Raw genomic sequence first — 25,316 nt, 5'->3', positions numbered from 1 at the left:
TTAAGTAGTTGTAGTAGACGCCTTTTGCTTATTCTAATCAACGAAATAGAATAAATGACTTTAAATATATAAAACATATATGTTTTGCAATTGAACTGAGGACGAAAGATCAAATAGAAGAAAGATCGTCACAGTTAGTTCGCAGCTTGAACGGGATTCGAAGCCACGACCTCTACGATACCGGTGCAGTGCTCTACCAACTGAGCTATCAAGCCAACTTGGAGCTGGTCATATTGTGAGTTCGTAATGTACCCGTGAAGCATGAAAAAATGAATATATGAAACATATATTTAATTTGAACTGCGGATGAAAGATCAAAATAGAAGAAATATTCTCGCAGTTAGTATGCAACTTTTAAAGCAGGTGCTAAAAGAAAGTCTGAAAAGAAAGAAGAAAAAGAAAAACAAGAAAGCTTGAAAAATAGAATCAGTTTGTTTTTTTCTCACGTGTCATTTTGATTGGTAGCTGCGTCAGGGTCTCTTCATTTTTTCTCTGCCACTGGTTCGATTTCAATTTGCTTTTCTTTGGGCAGACAACATTTTTCAGTTACCTCAGGGTTGTCTGATAATGTGCTAAATGCACAGAGTCTAGGATCAAAGTCCTCAAATTCTGTTTGATAATCATTCTTTAGAAGCTGTAATTCAGTGGTATTCTCAGTACTGCCATCTGCCCTGTGCTTCCATTTTCTCCAAGTGATACAGACGGCGACACTTATCGCAAGCACCACTACCAAAGGGACCACGACAGCAACTGTAACGGTGGTTTCATTGGAACTTGTCTCTTCTGGGAAAAATATTTTTTTTAAGTGTAAAGGTATGCGAATATCAAGCATTAAAACGAAAACATCTGAGGCGTTTAACACGAAGTATAGTATACATAAGATGTGAGAAAAGATCATTGCCATAAAGTCTCGCAAACGTAACCAAGACGTTACCTAGATGCCGCAGAAGTATTCTGACTTACTGACTCATTTCCGTGATCCCAAGAGGTGGGGGGGGGGGGGGGGAGGGAATAGGCCAGACAGAAGTATTCTAATGAGTAGTTTTTCCGTTGAATCATGACTGATGTGAGATATTTTGTTGGCGTAACATGTTATAATTTGTTCAGTTACCTTGTGATCTTACGTGGGCACTACTTTCAGTGGAACGATAATCGTCTCTAATGCTTACTTTTGGCATAACGTTCCCTCAATATTAGTGATAGAGAATTGACAAAAAAGTTTCATTTACGCGATAATTTCCTTTTTGGGGCTTTTTAACCAACGTTTTGGAAATTGTGGAGAAAAACAGAAACTGATCCATTTCATCACTTACCTGATGAGGGAGTCACGGTTGGTGTTTCTGTATTTGGAGCCGGTGATAGGATCCCTTGTGCTGAAAAATACCGTCAATAAAATGGGACAATTTCGGTCAAAAGTAAAATAAATAATGATGATAATAATAATAATAATAATAATAATAATAATAATAATAATAATAATAATAATGGCAGTATAATAATAATAATAAGTAATCTGGGCATCCAGCAGTTTTTACTGCCACATAATAATAATAATTTAAATGACAACTCTTTATTAACATATTTCAAGAAAATTGCTATTCACAATAATAATAATAATAATAATAATAATAATAATAATAATAATAATAATAATAATAATAATAATAATAATAACTTCCAAATATATATTTTAGTGATAATGCATGAATTGTAAATAAAGTTTAATAATTATTATTAAAAAAAAAATAAATAATAATAATAATAATAATAATAATAATAATAATCGTAAAACGTCATTTGGCTTGACTTTGTTTGAAGCTTAAGGTAATTTCCTCGAAGAAAAATGGTCGTAAAAATTTTCTCAACCTTTCGGTGAATGTCAATAGGTTTTCGTGGTTGTGAAAGAGCTGCGATCCACTCAAGTTACCCCATAACTGCTTTCGAAATTCACTTTCAAAAATGAGTCTATAGTACGTGATCTGTTCTTGCTATGTCTGGTAGAAACAGGAATTGCAAAAGTAAGGAGGAACTTCAGCAAACGTTATACATAATATGGAAGATAATTTTCTTAACAGAAAAGCGCAACATGAAGCAGTATCGACCCAAAACGTATTTTTTTGCATATGTGTTCTCAGTTTCACTATTTTATGCCAGTGACTGATGGTAAGCTCGTGCGTTTGGCGATAACTAACTTTTTTGTAGTCAATTTCGTTTTGTAAAAAATTTTTCACGCAAAGAGGATAATAACTATGTTAAAATAATGATGTAAATAAGATAGGTTACCGGTGCTCGTTTAAAAGAAAACAATCGTTTGGTAATTGGCTGAGCTTAGCGTAAAAGAAAACCCGCCACGTTTCAAACTTGCCAGCGCAATCGCGCGCTTCAAAGTAAGTGACGCACACAATCATGGGCAACACTTCCATAGAATTGCTTCTAAGTTAGCATTTTCATCACTTACCTGGTGATGGAGTCGGGACTGGTGTAAATTCTGTATTGGGAGTCGGCGATAGGCTCAGTGTTAGTACTACAAAATACCGTCCAAAGAAAAAAAAGATAAGATAATAAACAAGCTTAAAGTCGTCTTCATGTCAAAGAGAAACAATTACCAGCTGGAAACAAGAGAAAAAATCTGCCAGAAGAAAAAAAATAATGAGCAGGTTCTTCACTTACCAAGTGAAGGAGAAGGGGCTGGATATCCTGTGGTCGCAGTCCATGCTAATCCTTTTGGTGCTGAAAAATGCAATGACATAGATTTAAAACTATCATTTAACTGTCGAAAGATAGTTGTGAAGCGATTGTTACTACACGTGTCAGATGTTCTGCTTGGATGTAAGAACCTCTTGAAAAACCTAAAGTATACGAAAAAAGGCTCTTGATCAACACAAAGTTTAGTGATAACAAATAGATTAGAGGGTTACGGTTTCTAAAGAAATCGTGGTGCTGCGTCGGTGAAGAGTGGACACAAATGTTTGGTTTTACCAACATAGTTAATAAGGTAATTTGGCCGCCGTAAATAGATTCGAGTGCTGACTCTCTTTACGATAGTCAAATTGTCCTATCAACTCACTCAATAAAACCTAACAGCAGGTCAGTAGTAAAAGTCTGGCACAAACTCCTTCACTGGAATATGTGAAGTTTGAACGAAACAATGGTCGACATACTTCAGCTACAGAATTGTCATTGGTAACTGTCAGTGAAATAGATGAAATGTAATGGAATACCTCTAAGCCTGGTAAGTGAATAAGAATAATGTATTTTTCAGTGACTAACTAGGGTGTACTCGGTAAAAGGAAGTCCGAGTGCTGCTAACAGGAGTCCAACCTTTGACCTCCCGATCCACGAATCTCCTGTAGCATCCGAAATAGTGATCGAAAGGTTTTAGGTTCGACAACACTTAGGAGCACTCGGATTTCCTTTTTGCGAGTATGCCTGTGTTACTCTCTGAATAACACATCATTCTTGTGTCCTTGTGTCTTATCAGTTTCTAGAGGAGACGAAACTACCCGGTGTAAACCCTAACTACGGATCTGAGTGATAAAAATTTTAAATTGCTTAAATTCTTACTATTCGGCTCCCTTTCAAAAACGTAATAACAGGTCGTTGTGCATGGATAATCATGTCAAAACCCAACTGGTAAATCATGACACAAGCTGTCATTAAAAGGTTGAGGTTGTCCTATTTCCCAGCTTAGATAGGGTTAATGCTGGGTTGCAATGGATATGATGTGGATAAATCCTAAAACAATGACCACCAATAAAACTACAAAGACTTGCTTTTTTGTAAGCCCCTTTCCACTGTTTCAGCTCAATGAGCCATTAACTGTGAAGATATCTGATAAAATAAAAAAGAAATACTTAATCCCTTAATCAAATACTTACTATTTGGCTCCCGTTCACAAACGTAATAACAGGTGGCAGTGCATGGATAATCATGCCAAAACCCCGACCGGTAAATCATAACACAGTTTTCGCCAACTTGTGGTTGTCCTTTATCCCAGCTTGTATAGGTCGCACGTGATCCGTCAACCCACAGCCAGCTTAAACTATCTTTAGGATCTCTGTACAAGCCAATACATCTTTTGGGTTTGGACAATCGGGAGGTAATTGCTTGGTTTACAGCTTGTGAGCGCACCACTGCAAGCTTTGATCCTATTGCTTCACAGGCGTTCTTTGCTCCATACCAATTTGAGGTATTTGTCGAGAACTTGTAACACGAACCCTGAAGATATATCCAGGTGTTTGGACATGCAGCTAAAAACAACATTGAAGCAAAAATGAATTGAGAAAAAACATCAGTACACGAATGAATAAATGAAGACATCGTCCGGGTGAGTGTAGTCCTAAAAAAGACATTTGCGAATAACACTGACTGATGTTTGGACAACCTAAGTGGACGTTATCATTAGAACATTTTAAATACTCTCTTTTCCCTAAATGTTTTGGAAAAGACTTGTCATAGCCTGTTGATGTCTATTTAATTCTGTTACTATAGCAAGCACGTTTTCACAGGCAGGTAAATTAATTGAAAATTTTTCGTTTTTATCCAAATAAACTTTGCCAAATAACTTCTTAAGTGTTGGGGTATTTTGTGTTGTTCTATTTGTTATAATGTCTTCATGGTCAAATTTCTTGCCTTTAGAAAGATTTGGGTAAACCAAGATTTAATGTAAAGTAGTGGATCCAAAGATGGCCGCTGCCTAGCAATCATGACATTATTTCCACGTAATGTAAGGTCAGTATATATTCCAAGTACACTTAACGACCAATGGAATATTTCTATGAGAGAAACACTTACCTGTTGTGGCTTCTATTGTTGTAGAGGTTGTAAGTGTTGTTGGTTGGGCTATAAGGATAATTGATGAGGGTAATCTTTAATGAGGAATGCCAACGTCATAAATAGTGCTAAATTAATAATTTATGAGCAACGTCGACTACAATATGCCAAATGAAGAGGACCATAAAGGTTGAACAGTTTGTTTCATTGTGCGATCACGTAAGCTATAGAGGACCAGAAAAATTATTTTAGCAAAATGTTAATTACTAATTAGAGTCCAATATCAAGTATTGGACGTACCTTCGGGACCTTCATTCAAGCAAGATATGAGGCTCCTATCTTGCTTGGGTGGACGTCCCGAAAATGAAAGAACAAATTAAATAAGAACTCAATTCTTCACTAAGTTTGAAAAAGACGGGGCTGGGTATCCTGTGGTCTCAGTACGTGCTAGGCTCGTTGGCTCTTAAAAATCCCATCACATCAATTTTAACCAGTCATATAGCTGTCGAACCGACGATAGTCTTCAAGCGATCTGACATTACTGCGCGTGTCAGATATTATGTATGGGCTTTTAAGCCATACATAATAGGAAGATATACTTAAAATAATATCTCCCTAAGCCATGGCCTCTTAGTTTGGAGATTACAACTCATTTAGTACTGAAAAAAAGTCACAATATCAATTTAGTAGTCGTTTCGTAAATCTAGAATAGCAAGGGATAGTCACCAGCTAGATGCTCATAATACATATCCTTAATAGATAAGTTGCAGTGCTCCTAACCTAACGTTGGGTTGAAATGGTTATGACCTGAATAAATCACTGTCCTAAAAATATTAACAACAATAAAACCACCAAGACCTGCTTTCTTATTTTCCTTTTCGTTGGTTATGCTGGACCTCGCGTCAGATCAAAGTTTCTCGCTAAATCCGACATATTGCCAAAAGGTCGTTTGAGCGTATAGTTCCAATGACGAGATCGAATTTTGAATTCCGATTATTGGATCACTACCCAGTTGTCACGAAATAAACTGCTTGCTAACTGACCAACGTTTAACTCGTACGAGTATCAAATCGATGATCGGAGTAAACTACAGTAGGTACTTACGTCACGTCTTGTGTTGGGTACGAGTTGTGACCATGTAAGGTGACTCATTGTTTACCCATTTCATGAGGAGTCCAAACAAAGACAGGGCCTGAAGTCTACTTAAGAGAGGGCCATTGAGGCATATCTCAATCTGCTTGGCGCGAGCTACCGTTTAAGCCACAAGGCCTTGAAAACGTCATTTTAAAACTAAAGACCTATTATTTCATCCCAATGATGCATAGAGTGTGAATGAATATAATAAAATATAAAATAAACAATGCTTGATCTCTTAACCAAATTCGTACCATTCGGCTTCCGTTCACAAACGTAAAAACAGGTCGCTGTGCATGGATAATCATGCCAAAATCCCAACTGGCAAATCATGAAGTTTTTTGGAAGTTTTGGCTAAATCAACAAATCCAAGGTAGTGCATCCAAAATGGCCGATTTTTGGCAAATATGACGTAATTTTCACATGATGTGACGCCATTATATTCTACTTACACTTAACAACAATAGAACATTTCTATAAGAGGAATACTTACGTGTTGTTGGTTCTATCATTGTTGAAGGCCTCGCTGTAAGAAAAATGGAATAGTTTATGAGGATGTTGGCCACAATGTGGGTAAAAAAGGTAACTAAAAAGTTCAACAGTTTGCTTCACTACGCCATCAAGAGTGCCATGGAGAAGCAGAACCATGAAAAGGGCTTTGTTTCACTGTTTAAAATAAATGAATGTGTCTTAGCTTAGCTGTTGTGTTGCATACCGGAAACTGCCGCTTATATCCCCCCTCCCGATTATAGGTCCATCTACTTGTAAACCAAAACATACATCCCACCATAAGCCCCACTCTTGCCTTCGTTGTTTTGAGTGATATTATATTAACCACTTTCACAGAACTCTGTACTACTTCAAACGCAAAACTGGAAAAAATATTGCGGAACAATAAGTTTATTGCACCCTTTTTATTATCTACTCTTTATATAACTACGGTATAACTTTATTGTACAATACCACTAAAGTAACTTTTCATTGCTTTACTGTACATAGTATTTCTGTTAAACACTGAGTTAACAGCCTAACGTATGATCAACTTAACGGAGGGCCAAAAATTCGATTGATTATGACGTTTTAAAGCTTAATTAAAAACCAGTTTATAAAAAACGCATTTCGATCAACACTGCTATAGTTCGTTTCGTTTTTTTATTCCGGGTGTAAGCCCTCTCGGATATAAGCCCCTCCGTTTATAAGCCCATCTTAAGCCCTTGTTCTATAACCCTAGGGCTTATAAGCGGCAGTTTACGGTATGGTAATTTGCCATGCAATCGTCCTAGTATTAATCTGTTTTACTGGTCATAAACGAATTCAATCAGTACTAATTAGAAAAGATTAAATATTGGTCATAACTTGGTTTAATCTCATGGCTTCCCTTCCAGAATCCTTCGAAAATACACTTACCCAGTGTAACAGACGCGGCAGGGGAGCCTGTTGCCGCAGCCCGTGCTTGACTTGTTGGGGCTGAAAATTATCATCACATCAAATAAAAACTGTCATACAACTGTCCAAAAATCTCCAAGCGATCTAACATTACTGCGCGTGCCAGATGTTCATCCTAGGTATAAGACTGTCTTTCCAAATACACTTACCCAATGAAAGAGACGCGGCTGATTGTACTATGGTCGTAGTCCTTGCTAGGCTTGTTGGGGCTGAAAAATGCGTTCGTATAAATTAAAAACTGTCAAATAATGCGCGCCAGAAGTTCTTCTCAGGTGGAAGAATGTCCTCCAAGCCAACGGCTCTTGGGTTAGAGAACAAGTTAACGTATACATCTAATAGCCTAAATATACTCTTAACCCTTTCTAGACCAAGGGGGGAGGGGCGGATTAAACCTGAATCACTTTTTAAATATCTGAGCAAACGTCCTGAAACTTCAGGCCGAAACTTATCTGGAAACAATTTCATGTCATCGGTTACTGTGAATTGACTTTGAAAATCCCAATTTAAAATAAAGATGAATTACTGTCCTTTCTGTATGTTTTATCCTAAATAAGTGTTCCTCTATTGGTTCTGATTACTTTGTTGTTCAATTTCGGCACTTTATGAAGATGTTTTGGGAAATTATCCAGAAATCAGAGATGACGAATCCAACATGGCAACCAATTGAAAGTGATGATGTCATTACAACGGCATATGACGTCATCACGTCTCGTCACGGACCTCGAAAGAACTAGATTTTGACGTACCATCTCGCTTCGAAGTCTCCTCGCCGTGCCTTTATACTTGCAAAGCTATGAAGAGTTTGTGGAATCCGACCCCCCCCCCCCCTCCCCCTCACCGGCCGTGGTAGGACAAAAAGTAATAATAATAAATAACAGCCCGGTCTAGATAGGGTTAATGTTGGATTGCAATGGATACGATGTGGATAAATCCTAAAACAATAACCATCAATAAAACTACAAAGACTTGCTTTTTTTTAAGCCACCTTGCACTGTTTCATGATAAAATAAAAAGAAATACTTAATCCCTTAATCAAATACTTACTATTTGGCTCCCGTTCACAAACGTAATAACAGGTGGCAGTGCATGGATAATAGAGACTTTAAGCATCGACGACGGGAACGGCAACGGCGACGGAAAAACCGAGGAAAGACTGAGGAGAGGACGCGGTTGCGTCGCGAAATTGGAAACAGTTAAGCAGGCGCAATACGACGACAGCTTCCCTCGAAGAGGATTAAATAGGATGGGCGCTTTCCATTCACCAAAAATTTTCGATTTGAATTTTCGGAAATTTCGGTCTCGAATGGAACGGGCTTATTCTCGGTCGGTTTCCACTTTTCGGGAACAGCTGAAAAGGTTGTCCTAAATTGTCGAAAATCTTTTCCGGAAAAGATGCTGTTCCGTTCGATTCCCACCCGAAATTTTCGAAAATTTCGTCGAATTGAAAGCACCCATCAAGTTTTCGTTAAAAGAAGTCAGAAATCGATTTTAATAATGAAATAACCGATGGAGAATTTTTACTGCTATTAACGAGAACGTGTTTGTCGGAGTTGCAGTTCTCCGATGTAAACAATTCAGACCATTTGATATATTTTAGATCGTAATAAAAATCACCGATATAACTAGAAATAGCGACTAGATTAACATTAATTTACTTCAAATGTTCTGCATCGAAGGCTGGGATTTCAAGAAACACTTTAGCAGTGCGAGCACGCGTGAGAATTTCGTTATCTTTACATCTAAAAATTTGAACTGAAAACTACGATATGACACAGTGGTTTGTGGTTTGGATGCTATTTTGAGCAACATAGACTGTTTATTTTTCTCCAGCTTAAATGTAAATTAAAAGTTCTAGTGTGTCTTGTTTTGAATAAGAAAAAGTAATGTTACACTGATGTTAGAGAGAAACATCGATGATTAGTGTCAGACTCGCAAGTCATTTCTAATTTTGCAGGCATCGTCACTAGCTTTCTGTTTTGAAACAGCCGACTGATGAAGTTATTATAGTTTCCGAAAAAATAAAACAAAAACTCAACGCGTACTTTACCTGCAGTATCCTTAAGTGCCAAGCGATATTAAAAATATCATTTTTTCGGGGCGAAACGAAGGTAAATTATGTGAAATGTTCTCACGTTTTCGGGCAACGCCAAACGAAGCTTTCTCACGTCGGGCCCCGGAACAGAACGTCTGGATATTTCCCGCCAGACATGCGCAATGTGACATTTGGGTTTTCCCTCACAATGTCACGTCGCCGTTGCCGTTCCCGTCGTCGATGCTTAAAGTCTCTATTCATGCCAAAACCCCGACCGGTAAATCATAACACAGTTTTCGCCAACTTGTGGTTGTCCTTTATCCCAGTTTGCATAGGTAGCACGTGATCCGTCAACCCACAGCCAGCTTGAACTATCTTTAGGATCTCTGTACAAGCCAATACATCTTTTGGGTTTGGACAATCTGGAAGTAATTGCTTGGTTTACAGCTTGTGAGCGCACCACTGCAAGCTTTGATCCCAGTGCTTCACAGGCGTTCTTTGCGCCATACCAATTTGAGGTATTTGTCGAGAACTTGTAACATGAACCCTGAAGATATATCCAGGTGTTTGGACATGCAGCTAAAAACAACATTGAAGCAAAAATGAATTGAGAAAAAACATCAGTACACGAATGAATGAATAAATGAAGACATCTTAACTTGGTTATAAGTTGGTTGAGTATGATCGTCCGGGTGATTGTGGTCATGAAAAGGACATTTGCGGATATCATTGACTTAATATATCAAACACGAGGAAGAATGTTTTCTCTTATTTCCAAACACCAAGAAGTAGGTCGGAAAAACGAGGCGCAGCCGAGTCTTTTTAACCAACTTCGAGGTGTTTGGAAATCGGAAGAAACACTCTTTCGAGTGTTTGATATAGCTTCTTAAACTATTAATAATTCTTGGAGAAAATCGAAGCCAAAGTTCACAAAAAATTCTGTTAATTAAGAACACATTTCTAAACCTCCTTCACGGTGGTGATTTGCTTTGCTTTCGCTTGATGAATTATTAATGAGTTTGAGAATGACGCTTCGACAACCTAAGCGGACGCCATTATTAGAACATTTTAAATACTCTCTTTTCCCTGAATTTTTTGGAAACGACTTGTCGTAGCCTGTTGATGTTTATTGAATTCTTTTTACTATAGAGAGCACGTTTTCAAAGGCAGGTTTAATTGAAAATTTTCCGTTTTTATCCAAAAAAACTTTGCCAACCAATTTCTTAAGTGTTGGGCCATTTTGTGTTCTTCTACTGGTTATAATGTCTTCATGGTCCAATTTCTTGTCTTCAGAAAGATTTGGGAAAACCAAGATTGAATGTTAAGTAGTGGATCCAAAGATGGCCGCTGCCTGCCAATCATGACATTATTCCCACATAATGTAAGGTCAGTATATATTTCAAGTACACTAAACGACCAATGGAATATTTCTATGAGAGGAACACTTACCTGTTGTGGCTTCTATTGTTTTAGAGGATGTAAGTGTTGTTGGTTGGGCTGTAAGGATAATTGATGAGGGAAATCCTTAATGAGGAATGCCAACGTCACAAAAAGTGATAAATAAATAATTTATGAGCCACGTCGAGTACAATATGCCAAATAAAAAGTATAAGAAAGGTTCAACAGTTCGTTTCACTGTGCGATCGCGTAAGCTATAGAGGACCAGAAAGATTGTTTTAGTAATATGTTCCCCAAGGCCCACTAACAGTAACTACTAATTAGAGTCCAATATCAAGTATTGGACGTACCTTCTAGAAACGGTAAGTGAAGAACTGAGTCCTAATTTAATTTGTTCTTGCATTTTCGGGACCTTCATACAACTAAGATAAAGGCTCATATCTTGCTTGTGTGAACGTCCCGAAAATCCAAGAACAAATTAAATAAGAACTCAATTCTTCAGTAAGTTTGAAAGAGACGGGGCTGGGTATCCTGTGGTCTCAGTACGTGCTAGGCTCGTTAGCTCTGAAAAATGCCATCACATCAATTTTAACCAGTCATATAACTGTCAAACTGACGATAGTCTTCAACCGATCTGACGTTATTGCGCGTGTCAGATATTATGTATGGGCTTAAAAGCATACATAATATGAAGATATTCTTAAAAGAATATCCTAAGCCATTGCCTCTTAGTTCGGAGATTACAAAACATTTAGTAATGAAACAAAGTCACAAGATCAATTTAGTAGTCGTTTCATAAAATCTAGAATAGATAAACGAATCGCATCAGTACTAATTAGAAAAAATCCAATATGGGTGATTAATTTAATGTCAGGGCTGGCCTGCCAGAAAAGAAGAAATAATGAGCAGGTTCTTCATTTACCAAGTGAAGGAGAAGGGGCTGGATATCCTGTGGTCGCAGTCCTTGCTAAACTTTTTGTTGCTGAAAAATACAATGACATAGATTAAAAAGTATGATTTAATTGCGGAAGGATAGCTGTGAAGCGATCATTACTACGCGTGTCAGATGTTCTGTTCTGGTGTAAGAACCTCTTGAAAAACCGAAAGTATACGAAAAAGGGCTCTTGATCAACATAACAGGTTTAGTGACAACAGATAGATTAGAGGGTTACGGTTTCTAAAGAAGTTGTAGTCTTGCGTCGGTGAGGAGTGGAGACAAATGTTTGGTTTTACCAACAGAGTTGTAAGGTAATTTGGCCGCCGTGAAGATATTCGAGTGCTGAATCCCTTTACGATAGTCAAATTGTCTTATCAACTCAGTTAATAAAACCTATTAGCATACCTCAGTGACCAACTATCACGTAAACGCGCAATCTGATTGGCTACACAGATGCCGTCTATCGATCGATAGACGGCACCTGGAGCTGTTGAAAATGGCTTCCCCTTTGCGTTTTCGTGAAGTTTGTGAAAAAGACGTAAAAAACGTTTTGCAAAGTGCCATTCCAGAAAGAAAACAAAGAAAGCTACAAAGTATGGAATGTGCCTAACAATTTCCGAAATAAAATGCTTTATTTAAAACAAACAACAAACTGCGCGTAAGTTTACTTAAGCTCGTAGGTAAACAAAACAAAGTTCTCAAAGAAAAGTAAACAATTGCGGTTCTTGTTTTGTTTTAGATTGGTTTTCAACCCAAAAAGAAATTACGACACCCATTGAATGACAAACCAAAGGCGAATTAAACACGTGTTTGCAGAGGTTTTATGTGTCAGTGAGACAAACAAATGGCAAACCGTTTTTTTTTTTTTACTTAAAGCCATCCGAGCGGCCATTGATAGTTATTTGAAACAAGCACCTATTAACAAGCCGGGGTCTATCGTCGGTGATTATGAATTTAAAAAGGCAAATGATACGCTAAATGCAGTCTGTAAAAATCTGATGAAAGGAGGAAAAGTTCGTCCGGTTCTTCATAAAACTCCCATCACAAGCGAGCAATTGCAAAAGCTTTATGAAAGTGGTCAACTGGGAAATGCAGATACAAAAGATCCTAAACAATTACAGCAAACCGCGTGGCTTTACACATACCTGTATTTTGGGAGGAGAGGAAGAGAATCTCACTCCGCCAAACACCTCAGGGTTATGTAGACGATATTTTAAACTGCGAAGAAACTTTCCGGGCGCGGTTTTGTGGACAAAAAACCACCAAGGCGGCGTAAACGACAACACCGACGAAGCAGACTCAACTCAGTCTTTTCCAGAATTTGAAAATGAAAAGGACTTTGAAATTGAGCTTAGTTTGAGCTTAACATCATTCTTTCTCCTACGGTTTGCAAGTTTCTGAGACTGCGCAATGTATGTCGCGATCACTGTGTAGCTTTGTTTTTATTGATGAACGAACTTTGATGAATGAACTTTGCAAATGCGCCAGTTTGTCAGAGCGCGCGCGATTTAGCATGCATCATTGCAAAAATGTATAAAAATTTATGAAATAAAAATATTTGTTTGCTTGATAGATCGGTCACTAAGGTATGCTAAAACAATTAGACGGCTCGCTCTCCGTTTCTATCGCCTTTGATTGCTGGCTCGGGGCTTCGCCCCTCGCCAACTATCAGCCGATAGAAACCTCGAGCTTGCCGTCTAATTGTTAAACAGCAGGTCAGTAGTAACAGTCTGGCACAAACTCTTTCACTGGAATATGTGAAGTTTGAACAAAGACAGTGGTCAACATACTTCAGCTACAGAATTGTCATTGGTAACTGTCAGTGAAATAGATGAAATGTAATGGAATACGTCTAAGCCCGGTAAATGAATAAGAATAATGTATTTTTCAGTGACTGACTAGGGCGCACTCGGAAAAAGGAAGTCTGAGTGCTGCTAACAGGAGTCCAACCTTCCACGAATCTCCTGTAGCTTAGTGGTAGAGCATCCGAAGTAGTGATTGGAAGGTCTTAGGTTCGACTACACTTACGAGCACTCAAATTTCCTTTTTCTGAGTATGGCTGTGTTACTCTCTGAATAATACATCATTCCTGTGTCTTGTCAGTTTCTAGAGGAGACGAACCTACCCAGTGTAAACCCTAGCTATATACGGATCTGAGTGATAAAAATTTTAAATTGCTTAAATTCTCACTATTCTGCTCCCTTTCTCAAGCGTAATAACAGGTCGTTGTGCATGGATAATCATGCCAAAACCCCGACTGGTAAATCATGACACGAGCTTCATTAAAAGGTTGAAGTTGTCCTATTTCCCAGCCTAGTTAGGGTTAATGCTGGGTTGCAATAGATATGATGTGGATAAATCCTAAAACAATGACCACCAATAAAACTACAAAGACTTGCTTTTTAGTAAGCCCCCTTCCACTGTTTCAGCTCAATGAGGCATTAAGTGTGAAAATATCTGATAAATTAAAAAAGAAATACTTAATCTCTTAATCAAATACTTACTATTTGGCTCCCGCTCACAAACGTAATAACAGGTGGCAGTGCATGGATAATCATGCCAAAACCCCGACCGGTAAATCATAACACAGTTTTCGCCAACTTGTGGTTGTCCTTTATCCCAGTTTGCATAGGTAGCACGTGATCCGTCAACCCACAGCCAGCTTGAACTATCTTTAGGATCTCTGTACAAGCCAATACATCTTTTGGGTTTGGACAATCTGGAGGTAATTGCTTGATTTACAACTTGTGAGCGCATAACAGCAAGCATAGATCCCAGCGCTTCACAGGCGTTCTTTGCTCCATACCAATTTGAGCTATTTGTCGAGAACTTGTAACACGAACCCTGAAGATATATCCAGGTGTTTGGACATGCAGCTAAAAACAACATTGAGGCAAAAATGAATTGAGAAAAAACATCAGTACACGAATGAAGAGATCTTAACTTGGTTATAAGTTGGTTTAGTATGGTCGTGTGGGTGAGTGTAGTCCTAAAAAAGGCATTTGCAGATAACATTGACTGATGTTTGGACAACCTAAGCGGACGTTATTATTAGAAAATTTTAAATACTCTCTCCCTTAATGTTTTGGAAAAGACTTGTCGTAGCCTGTTGATGTTTATGGAATTCGATGTTACTATAGCAAGCACGTTTTCACAGGCAGGTTTAATTGAAATGTTTCTGTTTTTATCCAAATAAACTTTGCCAACTAACTTCTTAAGTGTTGAGCTATTTTGTGTTTTTCTATTGGTTATAATGTCTTCATGGTCAGATTTCTTGTCTTTATCACGATTTGGGAAAACCAAGAAATGTAAAGTAGTGGATCCAAAGATGGCCGCTGCCTGACGATCATGACGTTATTCCCTCATAATGTGAGGTCAGCATATATTCCAAGTACACTAAACGACCAATGGAATATTTCTATGAGAGCAACACTTACCTGTTGTGGCTTCTATTGTTTTAGAGGTTGTAAGTGTTGTTGGTTGGGCTGTAAGGATAATCGATGAGGGAAGTCTTTAATGAGGAATGCCAACGTCATAAATAGTACTAAATTAATAATTTATGAGCAACGTCGACTACAATATGCCAAATGAAGAGGACCATAAAGGTTCAACAGTTTGTTTCATTGTGCGATCACGTAAGCTATAGAGGACCAGAAAGATTATTTCAGTAATATGTTAATTACTAATTAGAATCCAATATTAAGTATTGAACATACCTTCTACTACAGGTAAGTGAAGAATGGAGTCCTAAATTAATTTCTTCTTGCATTGTCTGGAGCTTCATACAAGCAAGATATGAGGCTCATATCTTGCTTGTGTGGACGTCCCGAAAATACAAGAACAACTCAATTTTTCACTAAGTTCGAAAGAGACGGGGCTGGGTGTCCTGTGTTTTAACCAGTCATATAACTGTCGAACCGACGATAGTCTTCAAGCGATTTGACATTACTGCGCGTGTCAGATATTATGTACATAATAGGAAGATATACTTAAAACAATATCTTCCTAAGCCATGGCCTCTTAGTTTGGAGATTGCAAAACATTTAGTACTGAAACAAAGCCACAATATTAATTTAGTAGTCGTTTCATAAATCTAGAATAGCATGGGATAGTTACCAGCTAGATGCTCATAATACATAGCCTAAAATAGATAAGTTGCAGTGCTCTTAACCTAACGTTGGGTTGAAATGGTTATGACCTGAATAAATCACTGTCCTAAAAATATTGCCAACAATAAAACCACCAACACCTGCTTTCTTATTTTCCTTTTCGTTGGTTATGCTGGACCTCGGGTCAGATCAAAGTTTCTCGCTAACGCCGACTTATTACCAAAAGGTCGTTTGAGCGTATAGTTCCAATGACGAGAGCGAATTTTGAATTCCGATTATTGGATCACTACCCAGTTGTCACGAAACAAACTGCTTGTTAACGAGTATCAAATCGATGATCGGAGTAAACTACAGTAGGTATTTATGTCACGTCTTGTATTGGGTACGAGTTGTGACCATGTAAGGTGACTCATTGTTTACCCATTTCATGAGGAGTCCAAATAAAGAGAGGGCCTAAAGTCTACTTAAGAGAGAGCCATTGAGGCATATCTCAATCTGCTTGGCGCAAGCTACCGTTTAAACCACAAAGCCTTGAAAACGTCATATTAGGACTAGGGACCTATTATTTAAGCCTCGTGATGCATAGAGTGTGAATGAATATAATAAAATATAAAATAAACAATGCTTGATCTCTTAACCAAATTCGTACCATTCGGCTTCCGTTCACAAACGTAAAAACAGGTCGCTGTGCATGGATAATCATGCCAAAATCCCAACTGGCAAATCATAAAGCCTTTTGGAAGTTTTGGCTAAATAAACAAATCCAAGGTAGTGCATGCAAAATGGCCGCTTTTTGGCACATATGACGTAATTTTCACATGATGTGACGCCATTATATTCTACTTACACTTAACAATAATATAGAACATTTCTATAAAAGGAATACTTACGTGTTGTTGGTTCTATCATTGTTGAAGGCCTCGCTGTAAGAAAAATTGAATAGTTTATGAGCATGTTGACCACAATGTGGGTAAAAAAGGTAACTAAAAAGTTCAACAGTTTGCTTCACTGCGTCAACAAGAGTGCCATGGAGAAGCAGAAACATGAAAAAGGGCTTTGTTTCACTGTTTAAAATAAATGAATGTGTCTTAGCTTAGCTGTTGTGTTGCATACCGGAAACTGCCGCTTATATCCCCCCTCCTGATTATAGGCCTTTCGACTTGTAAACTAAAATATACATCCGATTATAAGCCCCCTCGGATATAAGCCCCCTCCCCTCTCTAGCCTTTGTTGTTTTGAGTGATATTATATTAAGCACTTTCACAGAACTCTGTTCTACTTCAAACAGAAAATTGGAAAAAATATTGCGGAACAATAAGTTTATTGCTCCCTTTTTTGTTATCTGCTCCTTATGGTATAACTTTATTGTAAAATAAAGTAACTTTTCATTGCTTTACTGTATGATCAACTTAACAGAGGCCCAAATATTGAAATGAATTCGATTGATTATGACGTGTTAAAAACCAGTTTATGAAAAACGCATTTCGATCAACACTGCTATAGTTCGTTTCGGTTTTTTTATTCCGGGTGTAAGCCCTCTCGGATATAAGCCCCTCCGTTTATAAGCCCATCTTAACCCCTTGTTCTATAACCCTAGGGCTTATAAGCGGCAGTTTACGGTATGGTAATTTGCCATGCAATCGTCCTAGTATTAATCTGTTTTACTGGTCATAAACGAATTCAATCAGTACTAATTAGAAAAGATTAAATATTGGTCATAACTTGGTTTAATCTCATGGCTTCCCTTCCAGAATCCTTCGAAAATACACTTACCCAGTGTAACAGACGCGGCAGGAGAACCTGTTGCCGCAGCCCGTGCTTGACTTGTTGGGGCTGAAAATTATCATCACATCAATTAAAAACGGTCATACAACTGTCCAAAAATCTCCAAGCGATCTAACATTACTGCGCGTGCCAGATGTTCATCCTAGGTATAAGACTGTCTTTCCAAATACACTTACCCAAAGAAAGAGACGCGGCTGATTGTACTATGGTCGTAGTCCTTGCTAGGCTTGTTGGGGCTGAAAAATGCCATCATATAAATTAAAAATTGTCAAATAAGGTGGAAGAATGTCCTTCCAAACTAAGGGGTCTTGGTTTAAAATCCCGGTGCATCAGCTCTGATGATTTATTCGAACTCGAAGAAAACAACAATGAACGAGGAAAACAAAAACGAGCGCCATCGGGAGCTCTTCGAATACCAGATACACCAATTACAAATTAACATGGTGCCCCCCATACGCTGATGTGAGCAACAAAATATTTTCATTGCAAGTAAACGGCGAGGTGCTGTGGAAATGGAAGGACATCAGTGAATATCCAGGAACGGCGTTTGCGTTTATCCAAAGAAGCCTTCAACCACTCGGTTACCAACTTGAGGACAGCTTCCGAACGCAAAACACTCACAAATAGAATGTGTGTATATTTACACTGAACACAATCATTTCGCACGCGCATAGGTAATTTAGCAGTTTATCATTCTTTGAGAGTTATAACTTTTGTCAAAATAAAACGAATCTAAAAATTGCCCATGCAATAAAGCAAAATGAAAAACCGTGTCGTAACATGTTCCGTACGAAATATGCGCATATGTGCAGTTTTGCAAAACCAAAGAAGACACAATAGCGCTCTGCGTTCATTATTTAGTTTGTCGCCTTCATCGATTTAATAAGAGTCATTGTGCATTTATGGCAACAAATGATCGAAGCTCTTTCTAAGCGTCTATGCATAATCACGCGCGATATGACAGATCTACAACTTTTTTGAACTGGAAGTAAATGTCCCAAGAATAATAGGCATTCTGCGCGATGTGATCCAGAAATCAAAGATGGCGGATCCAACATGGCAACCAATTGAAAGCCATGATGTCATTACAACGGCATATGACGTCATCACGTCTTGTCACTGACCTCAAGGGAAACATCTTTGGACGTACTATCTCGCCTCGAAGTCTCCTCGCCATGCCTTTTATACTTGCGAAGCTATGGAGAGGCGGTGGAATCCGACCCCCTCCCCCTCACCGACCCCGGAAGGACAAAAAGTAATGATAATAAATAAAAGGCCGGTCTAGATAGGGTCAATGTAGGGTTGCAATGGATATGATGTGGATAAATCCTAAAGTAATGACCATCAATAAAACTACAAAGACTTGTAAGCCCCTTCCACTGTTTCAGCTCAATGAGGCATTAAGTGTGAAGATATTTGATAAAATAAAAAAAATGCTTAATCTCTTAATCAAATACTTACTATTTGGCTCCCCTTCACAAACGTAAAAACAGGTCGCTGTGCATGGATAATCATGCCAAAACCCCGACCGGTAAATCATAACACAGTTTTCGCCAACTTGCGGTTGTCCTTTATCCCAGTTTGTATAGTTCCCACGTGATCCGTCAACCCACAGCCAGCTTGAACTATCTTTAGGATCTCTGTACAAGCCAATACATCTTTTGGGTTTGGACAACCTGGAAGTAATTGCTTGGTTTACAGCTTGTGAGTGTACCACTGCAAGCTTTGATCCTAGTGCTTCACAGGCGTTCTTTGCTCCATACCAATTTGAGGTATTTGTCGAGAACTTGTAACACGAACCCTGAAGATATATCCAGGTGTTTGGACATGCAGCTGAAAACAACAGTAAAGTAAACATAAATTGACAAAAACGTAAGTAAATGAATGAATGAATGACTGACTGACTGACTGACTGACTGACTGACTGACTGACTGACTGAATGAATGAATGAATGAATGAATGAATGAATGAATGAATGAATGAATGAATAAATGAATTAAGACATGTCTGAGTTATAATGATTATATGTTCCTCTGTGTAGTGTAGCCCGAAGAACGACTGTAGTGGGTAACATTGATTGACGTTTCGACGATCTAAAAGAAAGCCATCGTTTTAACACTTCAAACACACACGCAGTCTGTCTCTCTCCCTTATTTGTTTGGAAACAACTTGTCGTAGCCAGGTGATGTTCATAGAATTCGATTTTATCATAGCAAGTATTTTGTCATAGGCATGTTAAATTGAATTTTACCGTTTTTATAAAAAAGGTACTTTTTTATGGTAATTTCTTAAGTTTTGAAGTATTTTGATTTTCTTCTTCTATTGGTTCTAATGTCGTCATGGTCAATTTTCTTACCTTTCGAAAGTTTTGGGTAAATCAACAAATCCAAGGTAGTGGATCCAAGATGGATGTTATTTGGCAATCGTGACGTAATCTTCACATGATGTGACGTCATTACATTCCACTTACACTTAACAACAATGGAACTTTTCTAAGAGTGGAATACTTACGTTTTGTTGGTTCTATTGTTATTGAAGTTGTCAGTGACGTTGGTTCGGCTGTAAGGAAAATTAATAAGTTATGAGCAAAGTCCGCTATAACAACAGTTTGTTTCATTTCGCAAACATGGCTGCCATAGAGGACCAGAAAGTTGATTTTAGTAAGATGTGGCCTAAGAGCCATTAACAGTATCATTTCTATTCACCATTTTTCGTAAAACATGATAATGGTCTTTGTTCCACTGATTAAAGTATATGAAAATATGTCACAATGTGATGCAATCGTCTTGCCCTAAACCTGACTTACTGCAAAACAACTTTGCGAGGATTGTTTTAAATCTGAGAAGTGACGTATTGCGAATGCAGATATAAAAAAAGTCAACATTAACTTCCTGTGATACGAAACAAAAGGTCATCTTTGATGTTTTTGTTGTTGTTTTTTCTTTTTGTTAGTTTTTTTTTTGGGGGGGGGGAGGGTATGATCGGGTAAGATGGGAGGGTATACACATGTCAAGACTTGTCGCTTCCGGTTGAAATGCCCTGCGTCTTTGGATGGTAAGTAAGCACTAACTTTCAAAACCTGCCAAGTTGGATTACTTCTCTTATCCATGAGAACGTTGCATATTTCAGCTAAAGAATTATTTGTAATTGACTGTCTAATACAGTCTCTCGGTCGAAAGCAAGGCTATGGATCTGAGTGAAGAAAATTATTTAAATACTCACCATTAGCCTCTCGCTCACAAACGTAATAACAGGTCGCTGTGCATGGATAATCATGCCAAAACCCCGACCGGTAAATCATAACACAGTTTTCGCCAACTTGTGGTTGTCCTTTATCCCAGCTCGTATAGTTCGCACGAGATCCGTCAACCCACAGCCAGCTTGAACTATCTTTAGGATCTCTGTACAAGCCAATACATCTTTTGGGTTTGGACAATCTGGAAGTAATTGCTTGGTTTACAGCTTGTGAGCGCACCACTGCGAGCTTTGATCCTATTGCTTCACAGGCGTTCTTTGCTCCATACCAATTTGAGGTATTTGTCGAGAACTTGTAACACGAACCCCGAAAATATATCCAGGTGTTTGGACACGCCCCTTGAACAGAATAAAACAGTAAAAGTGGAGCAAAAAAGTCACCCAATTAAAAATGGAGCATGTGTGGGAAACGATAACTCTTTTATATTCTTTGTTCGTACATACCAGATGGCCGGGAAGCTTGAGCCAGCTGTACTCTGGACATCAAATCTGCAAAGAAAAAAAGAGCCAAGCTCCCCATCTTCAATTCTCACTTCCATTGTCGCTCTCACTATCTAAATTTTATACATATCTGACGTCCAGCAATAGTGTTATGCCACAAATTAAATTACCACTTACAGAAAATCAGGCCAGGCAGAAAAGGAATGAGGCTGCTCTTTCTCTCCATTGAATCACTGCAATGACAACAAAACAAAAACCGTTTCCTTCTTACTTCTAGAAAGTATACTGCTTCATAAACAACAACTTTATTTGTACCCAAATTAAAGAATTTTATAACAAAATTAGTAAAATGAAATAGTAATAAAAAAAAAAAAATGAGTACATGGCTGTCCAGAATAGCCATAATCGGCTAACAAACAAACATGGAGTAGTGCCACTCCCTCAGGCCCTCGAATCTTGAAACTCATGAACAGTACTCTTTCAAAATTTGACTGGAAATGCAAATGCCCGGTTGCATTAATCATTTGTAACACTTAATTCTATATTTGAGATTTACAGTTAGGGTATTACATAAAAGAACTTGAGCTACTGGTTCTACTTAGGAAATGTACTCAGGGTCCAGATTCACGCAGCGTTCCTACACGTAAGTTAAGATATATCCTATAAGTGTTGTTTCTAAACAATTTTCTTTTGTTACGGAGAAAAAGGCTGTTATAAACAAACAATACTTAGGAGGGCTTCTGGGATCCGGTCCTTGTATTTTAAGATTGTCGAAAGTTACCACTCATCATATGCTGCTTATACAACAAAATTGTGAGTATTGAACAACAACAACAACAACAACAACTGCGAGTATTGAATAATTGTTAAGAACATGATAAAACTATTCTCTTAATTAATAAACATGTCGTGTTTTGTCAGAGTTCATGCATATTCTTTGAATAAATAGACTCCGCCTAGGGTCTTGCACGACGTTAATTGCGGAGGTGTGTGTTGAAACATATATAAAGGAAATTTAATTTCTCTTTTAATGGGCCCTTTTCAAACGTCCCACTGTCATTGATTAAACCCTACTTCCGCCTCATTTGACCTAAATTCAGTCCTGCTACATCACAATTACTACGTTATAATTAGTGCAATGTATGGATTGAGCTATTTAGCACAAGTTAAGTACTACCTTCAATAACACGTTTAGCATCGAGAGCTTGCTTAGTAAAAAACCTGGCAGAACAGGTGAAACCAGAGTTAAGCGAACTTCAAACTCAATCCATGCTAACAAAGATGAATTATGTTCGACACAGCAACAGCGCGACAGTTGAACGGGACAAATGCCAAAGTACTTATACCCTTAAGTCTTCTCAACTAATCCAGCAGACTGGTCCCAACCATCTTTGCCCTCAGCTCATTTATTACGCCGCCGGCCTACTGCGATTTTGTATGAGCGACCGAGGGAAAAATTTATACGAGCCTTAATTACCCGGCCAGACTGAATTCTTCCACATGGTCGAGGAAAATTAAAAAAAACAAACAAACAAACAACCAAACAAACAAACTGTCTTATACAGTACCACCCTTGCAATTTAATTGTGTCATTTAAGTGGATCGAAGAAAAAATGCGAAAATAGCTGCAGTTATAATTGACAAAAAGATTTTCTGGTAGTGAAATACATGTTGAACGTCGAGAAAGACAACGTCACCCCTCGTTATCATTTCGAATGCGTTATGATTCTAAATCGAGGACGCCGGAAGCCATATTTTGGGTGATTCACGCAGGCAGAATGAAATTATAGTTACAACTGTGTATCGTACATCGCGTTTGGACTCTTCCAAGTTTGCACAGCGGCGCTTAGGACAAGCCTAATAATCATATTTCAAAAACAAAAACAAAACAACTCTAGAATGTGGATTTAACCCTTCTCTCTTTCGTTCTGGATCAATTCATCCGTGTTTTTACTTCATTTGAAATGATCACAACATTTGAATTTGCACCTGAGGCTGCCTTCATCGCGTACATGTACATCGAACTAAAACTGAGTATATCTCTTACCTCCCGGCAAATCCTGGGAATGTTACTGGAACCTTATTGCGCGCACGTTTGGTCTAGAATGATTGTCTGAAGTATCTTAGTCACGTTCGTCGCTTGCAAACGGTTAACATTGTTGACTATGGGTCAAGCCTGAGCAAGGGTTGTCTAAACCCTTAATTATCAGATTTGAACAGAAAACGGATGTTGGAAGGGTGTGTAAAGGAAGTCCAACAAGATCTGAAAGTCAAAAATTCCTTTAAACATGTTTTTCTTAAAAACCGTCAGTTTGGGAAGTTTTCAAATATCGCGGTTGCTTTTTTTGACGTCACCTCTCGTTTTCATTTCGAATGTGTGTTATGATTCTAAATCGAGGACGCCGGAAGCCATATATTGGGTGATTCAAGCAGACAGAATGAAATTATAGAAACAATTGTATCGTACATCTAGTTTTGTTGTGTTTTAAACAGAGGGCCACAAGTTTATTAGTGTTTTTCACTTGTTAACTAATGTTACCCTCTTTAAATAAAGGATTTACTATCCTGTTTACTTCGCGATTGAACGCTTCCAAGTTTGCACAGCGGCGCTAGGACAAGGTTTATAATCATTATTCACCGCCAAAACAGTGCAGCCCTAGAATGTGAATTAAGAGCGGCTGCCTGAGAATATCGAGAACTCGCGGTCAAAACTGAAATTTCGGATTTCCTCATATTTTGTCAGAAGAATCCCTTCAGAGAACTATTTACGAAAATAACATTAAAACTTTCCAAAGATTTTTCGTTTTCGAGAATTCCGGCATAATGTGAAATGCCGTGATCGCGGCGCAGCCGGCGTTAAATTTTGACGAGATTTGGTGCATTTTCAAAACGCTCGGGAAGGAAGACGGCTTAGCGTATTAAAACGATCTTTTGAAATTAAGTTAGGCATCCTTCTGAGAATACGAACTTAGGAAAATATTGCTGGAGGATTCTTATTAACATGCAGTTTTCAAAGTCCGAAGAATCCTATTTTCAGCATTTTTGTTGACACTTGAAATTGTGGAAACTTTGCGGACAAATATCGTGCCCTGATACATCTAAATTTGAAGCAAGTATTATACTTTAGGAAAGCTCTATACATGTACTGCAATATATAAAAAATCCAGCTTGGGTAATTTAAAATCTAAGCGTTGACGGAAGTAAACACATACGGCATTTTAATTTTTTTTTTTCAAAAATGGCAGTGGTCACGCAAGGACAAGTTTTAAAATAAGTTTAAAATAAATTTATTGTTTATGTTTCAGTTCTGGTGGAATAAAACTAAGTTGTTATTCGGAAACAAAATCTCATGTGTTGATGGGTTTATCCCTATAAAAAATAATTTCATTCCTAGTAGGCGATCACCGATCGCAAACAAAAAAATGAAACGCTCAGGTGTTATGTCACGCTTTCTTCGGTACGCCAGCGTCAACAATGCGAAGGATACGAAACGAAATCAGTAAATATTTCATATCAAAATGTATCTGCAACCCCCGACAGGCGATAATGTTTCATTAAATTACTAATCGACTTGCGTGAAAAACGCCTTTGGTTCAGAAAAGTTCCGCAAAAGTCGCAGTTTTTATAAATCCTAGGTTTGTCAAAAATGCATCTCATCCTCACTGTCAATAAAATGTCGTGACAGGCACTTACATTGAGCTGGACAAGCGAAGACGAGAATTCTAAAAGCTGAAGAACAAGGTATCTGTGTTTTCAATTTGCAGGTCCTAGACTATATATCATAAACAGAACTGAGATATCAGAGCCGGTAGAGAAAATCATGCTTTCACTTTAGTGCGAGGCTGGCCATAATGCGTGGTTCAATTCTACCTGTTACCATCCCCCCCCCGGGCACACCCCCGGGCATTTGTGTACTTGACGTCCTATTCCCCACCCCCGGGCACACAGAAAGAGACAATTCCCCACCCCCGGGACTCATGACATGGACTAAAAATAAACTGCTTC

The 25,316-nt window shown here is 38.2% G+C and overlaps 1 protein-coding gene across 1 annotated transcript; it reads right to left on the bottom strand.

Annotated features, from left to right (window-relative positions):
• Nucleotides 1–1,282: 1,282 nt before the first annotated feature.
• Nucleotides 1,283–23,392, bottom strand: LOC146467064 (macrophage mannose receptor 1-like). Its single transcript, XM_085126392.1, has 20 exons — nucleotides 23,359–23,392; nucleotides 22,040–22,105; nucleotides 21,489–21,544; nucleotides 21,315–21,359; nucleotides 20,838–21,209; nucleotides 20,127–20,174; nucleotides 19,076–19,447; nucleotides 17,791–17,850; nucleotides 17,603–17,662; nucleotides 16,720–16,752; nucleotides 15,158–15,205; nucleotides 14,225–14,596; nucleotides 7,503–7,562; nucleotides 7,315–7,374; nucleotides 6,401–6,433; nucleotides 4,795–4,842; nucleotides 3,879–4,250; nucleotides 2,671–2,730; nucleotides 2,459–2,524; nucleotides 1,283–1,373 (listed from the first exon to the last, which is right to left on the bottom strand). The coding sequence occupies exons 3-20, from the start codon at nucleotides 21,535–21,537 to the stop codon at nucleotides 1,306–1,308; spliced, it is 2,226 nt and encodes a 741-aa protein (XP_084982518.1). The 5' UTR covers nucleotides 21,538–21,544; nucleotides 22,040–22,105; nucleotides 23,359–23,392; the 3' UTR covers nucleotides 1,283–1,305.
• Nucleotides 23,393–25,316: the final 1,924 nt, after the last annotated feature.

The sequence above is a fragment of the Pavona decussata genome, unplaced genomic scaffold (assembly GCF_977016875.1).
Source record: "Pavona decussata unplaced genomic scaffold, jaPavDecu1.1 SCAFFOLD_139, whole genome shotgun sequence".
NCBI classification, from domain to species: domain Eukaryota; kingdom Metazoa; phylum Cnidaria; class Anthozoa; order Scleractinia; family Agariciidae; genus Pavona; species Pavona decussata.
The sequence above is the reverse complement of the archived record's forward strand: the minus strand, read 5'-3'. Positions and strand labels throughout refer to the sequence as shown.

What these genes read in the sequence shown, in the direction of transcription:
- LOC146467064 (XM_085126392.1), bottom strand. Translation starts at nt 21,537, where the DNA reads ATGGAGAGAAAGAGCAGCCTCATTCCTTTTCTGCCTGGCCTGATTTTC. An exon ending in TGCCGCGTCTGTTACACTGG is followed by an intron (nt 6,434 to 7,314) that starts GTAAGTGTATTT and finishes TTTTTCTTACAG; the next exon opens with CGAGGCCTTCAACAATGATA. An exon ending in AGTCCCGACTCCATCACCAG is followed by an intron (nt 1,374 to 2,458) that starts GTAAGTGATGAA and finishes GGTATTTTTCAG; the next exon opens with CACAAGGGATCCTATCACCG.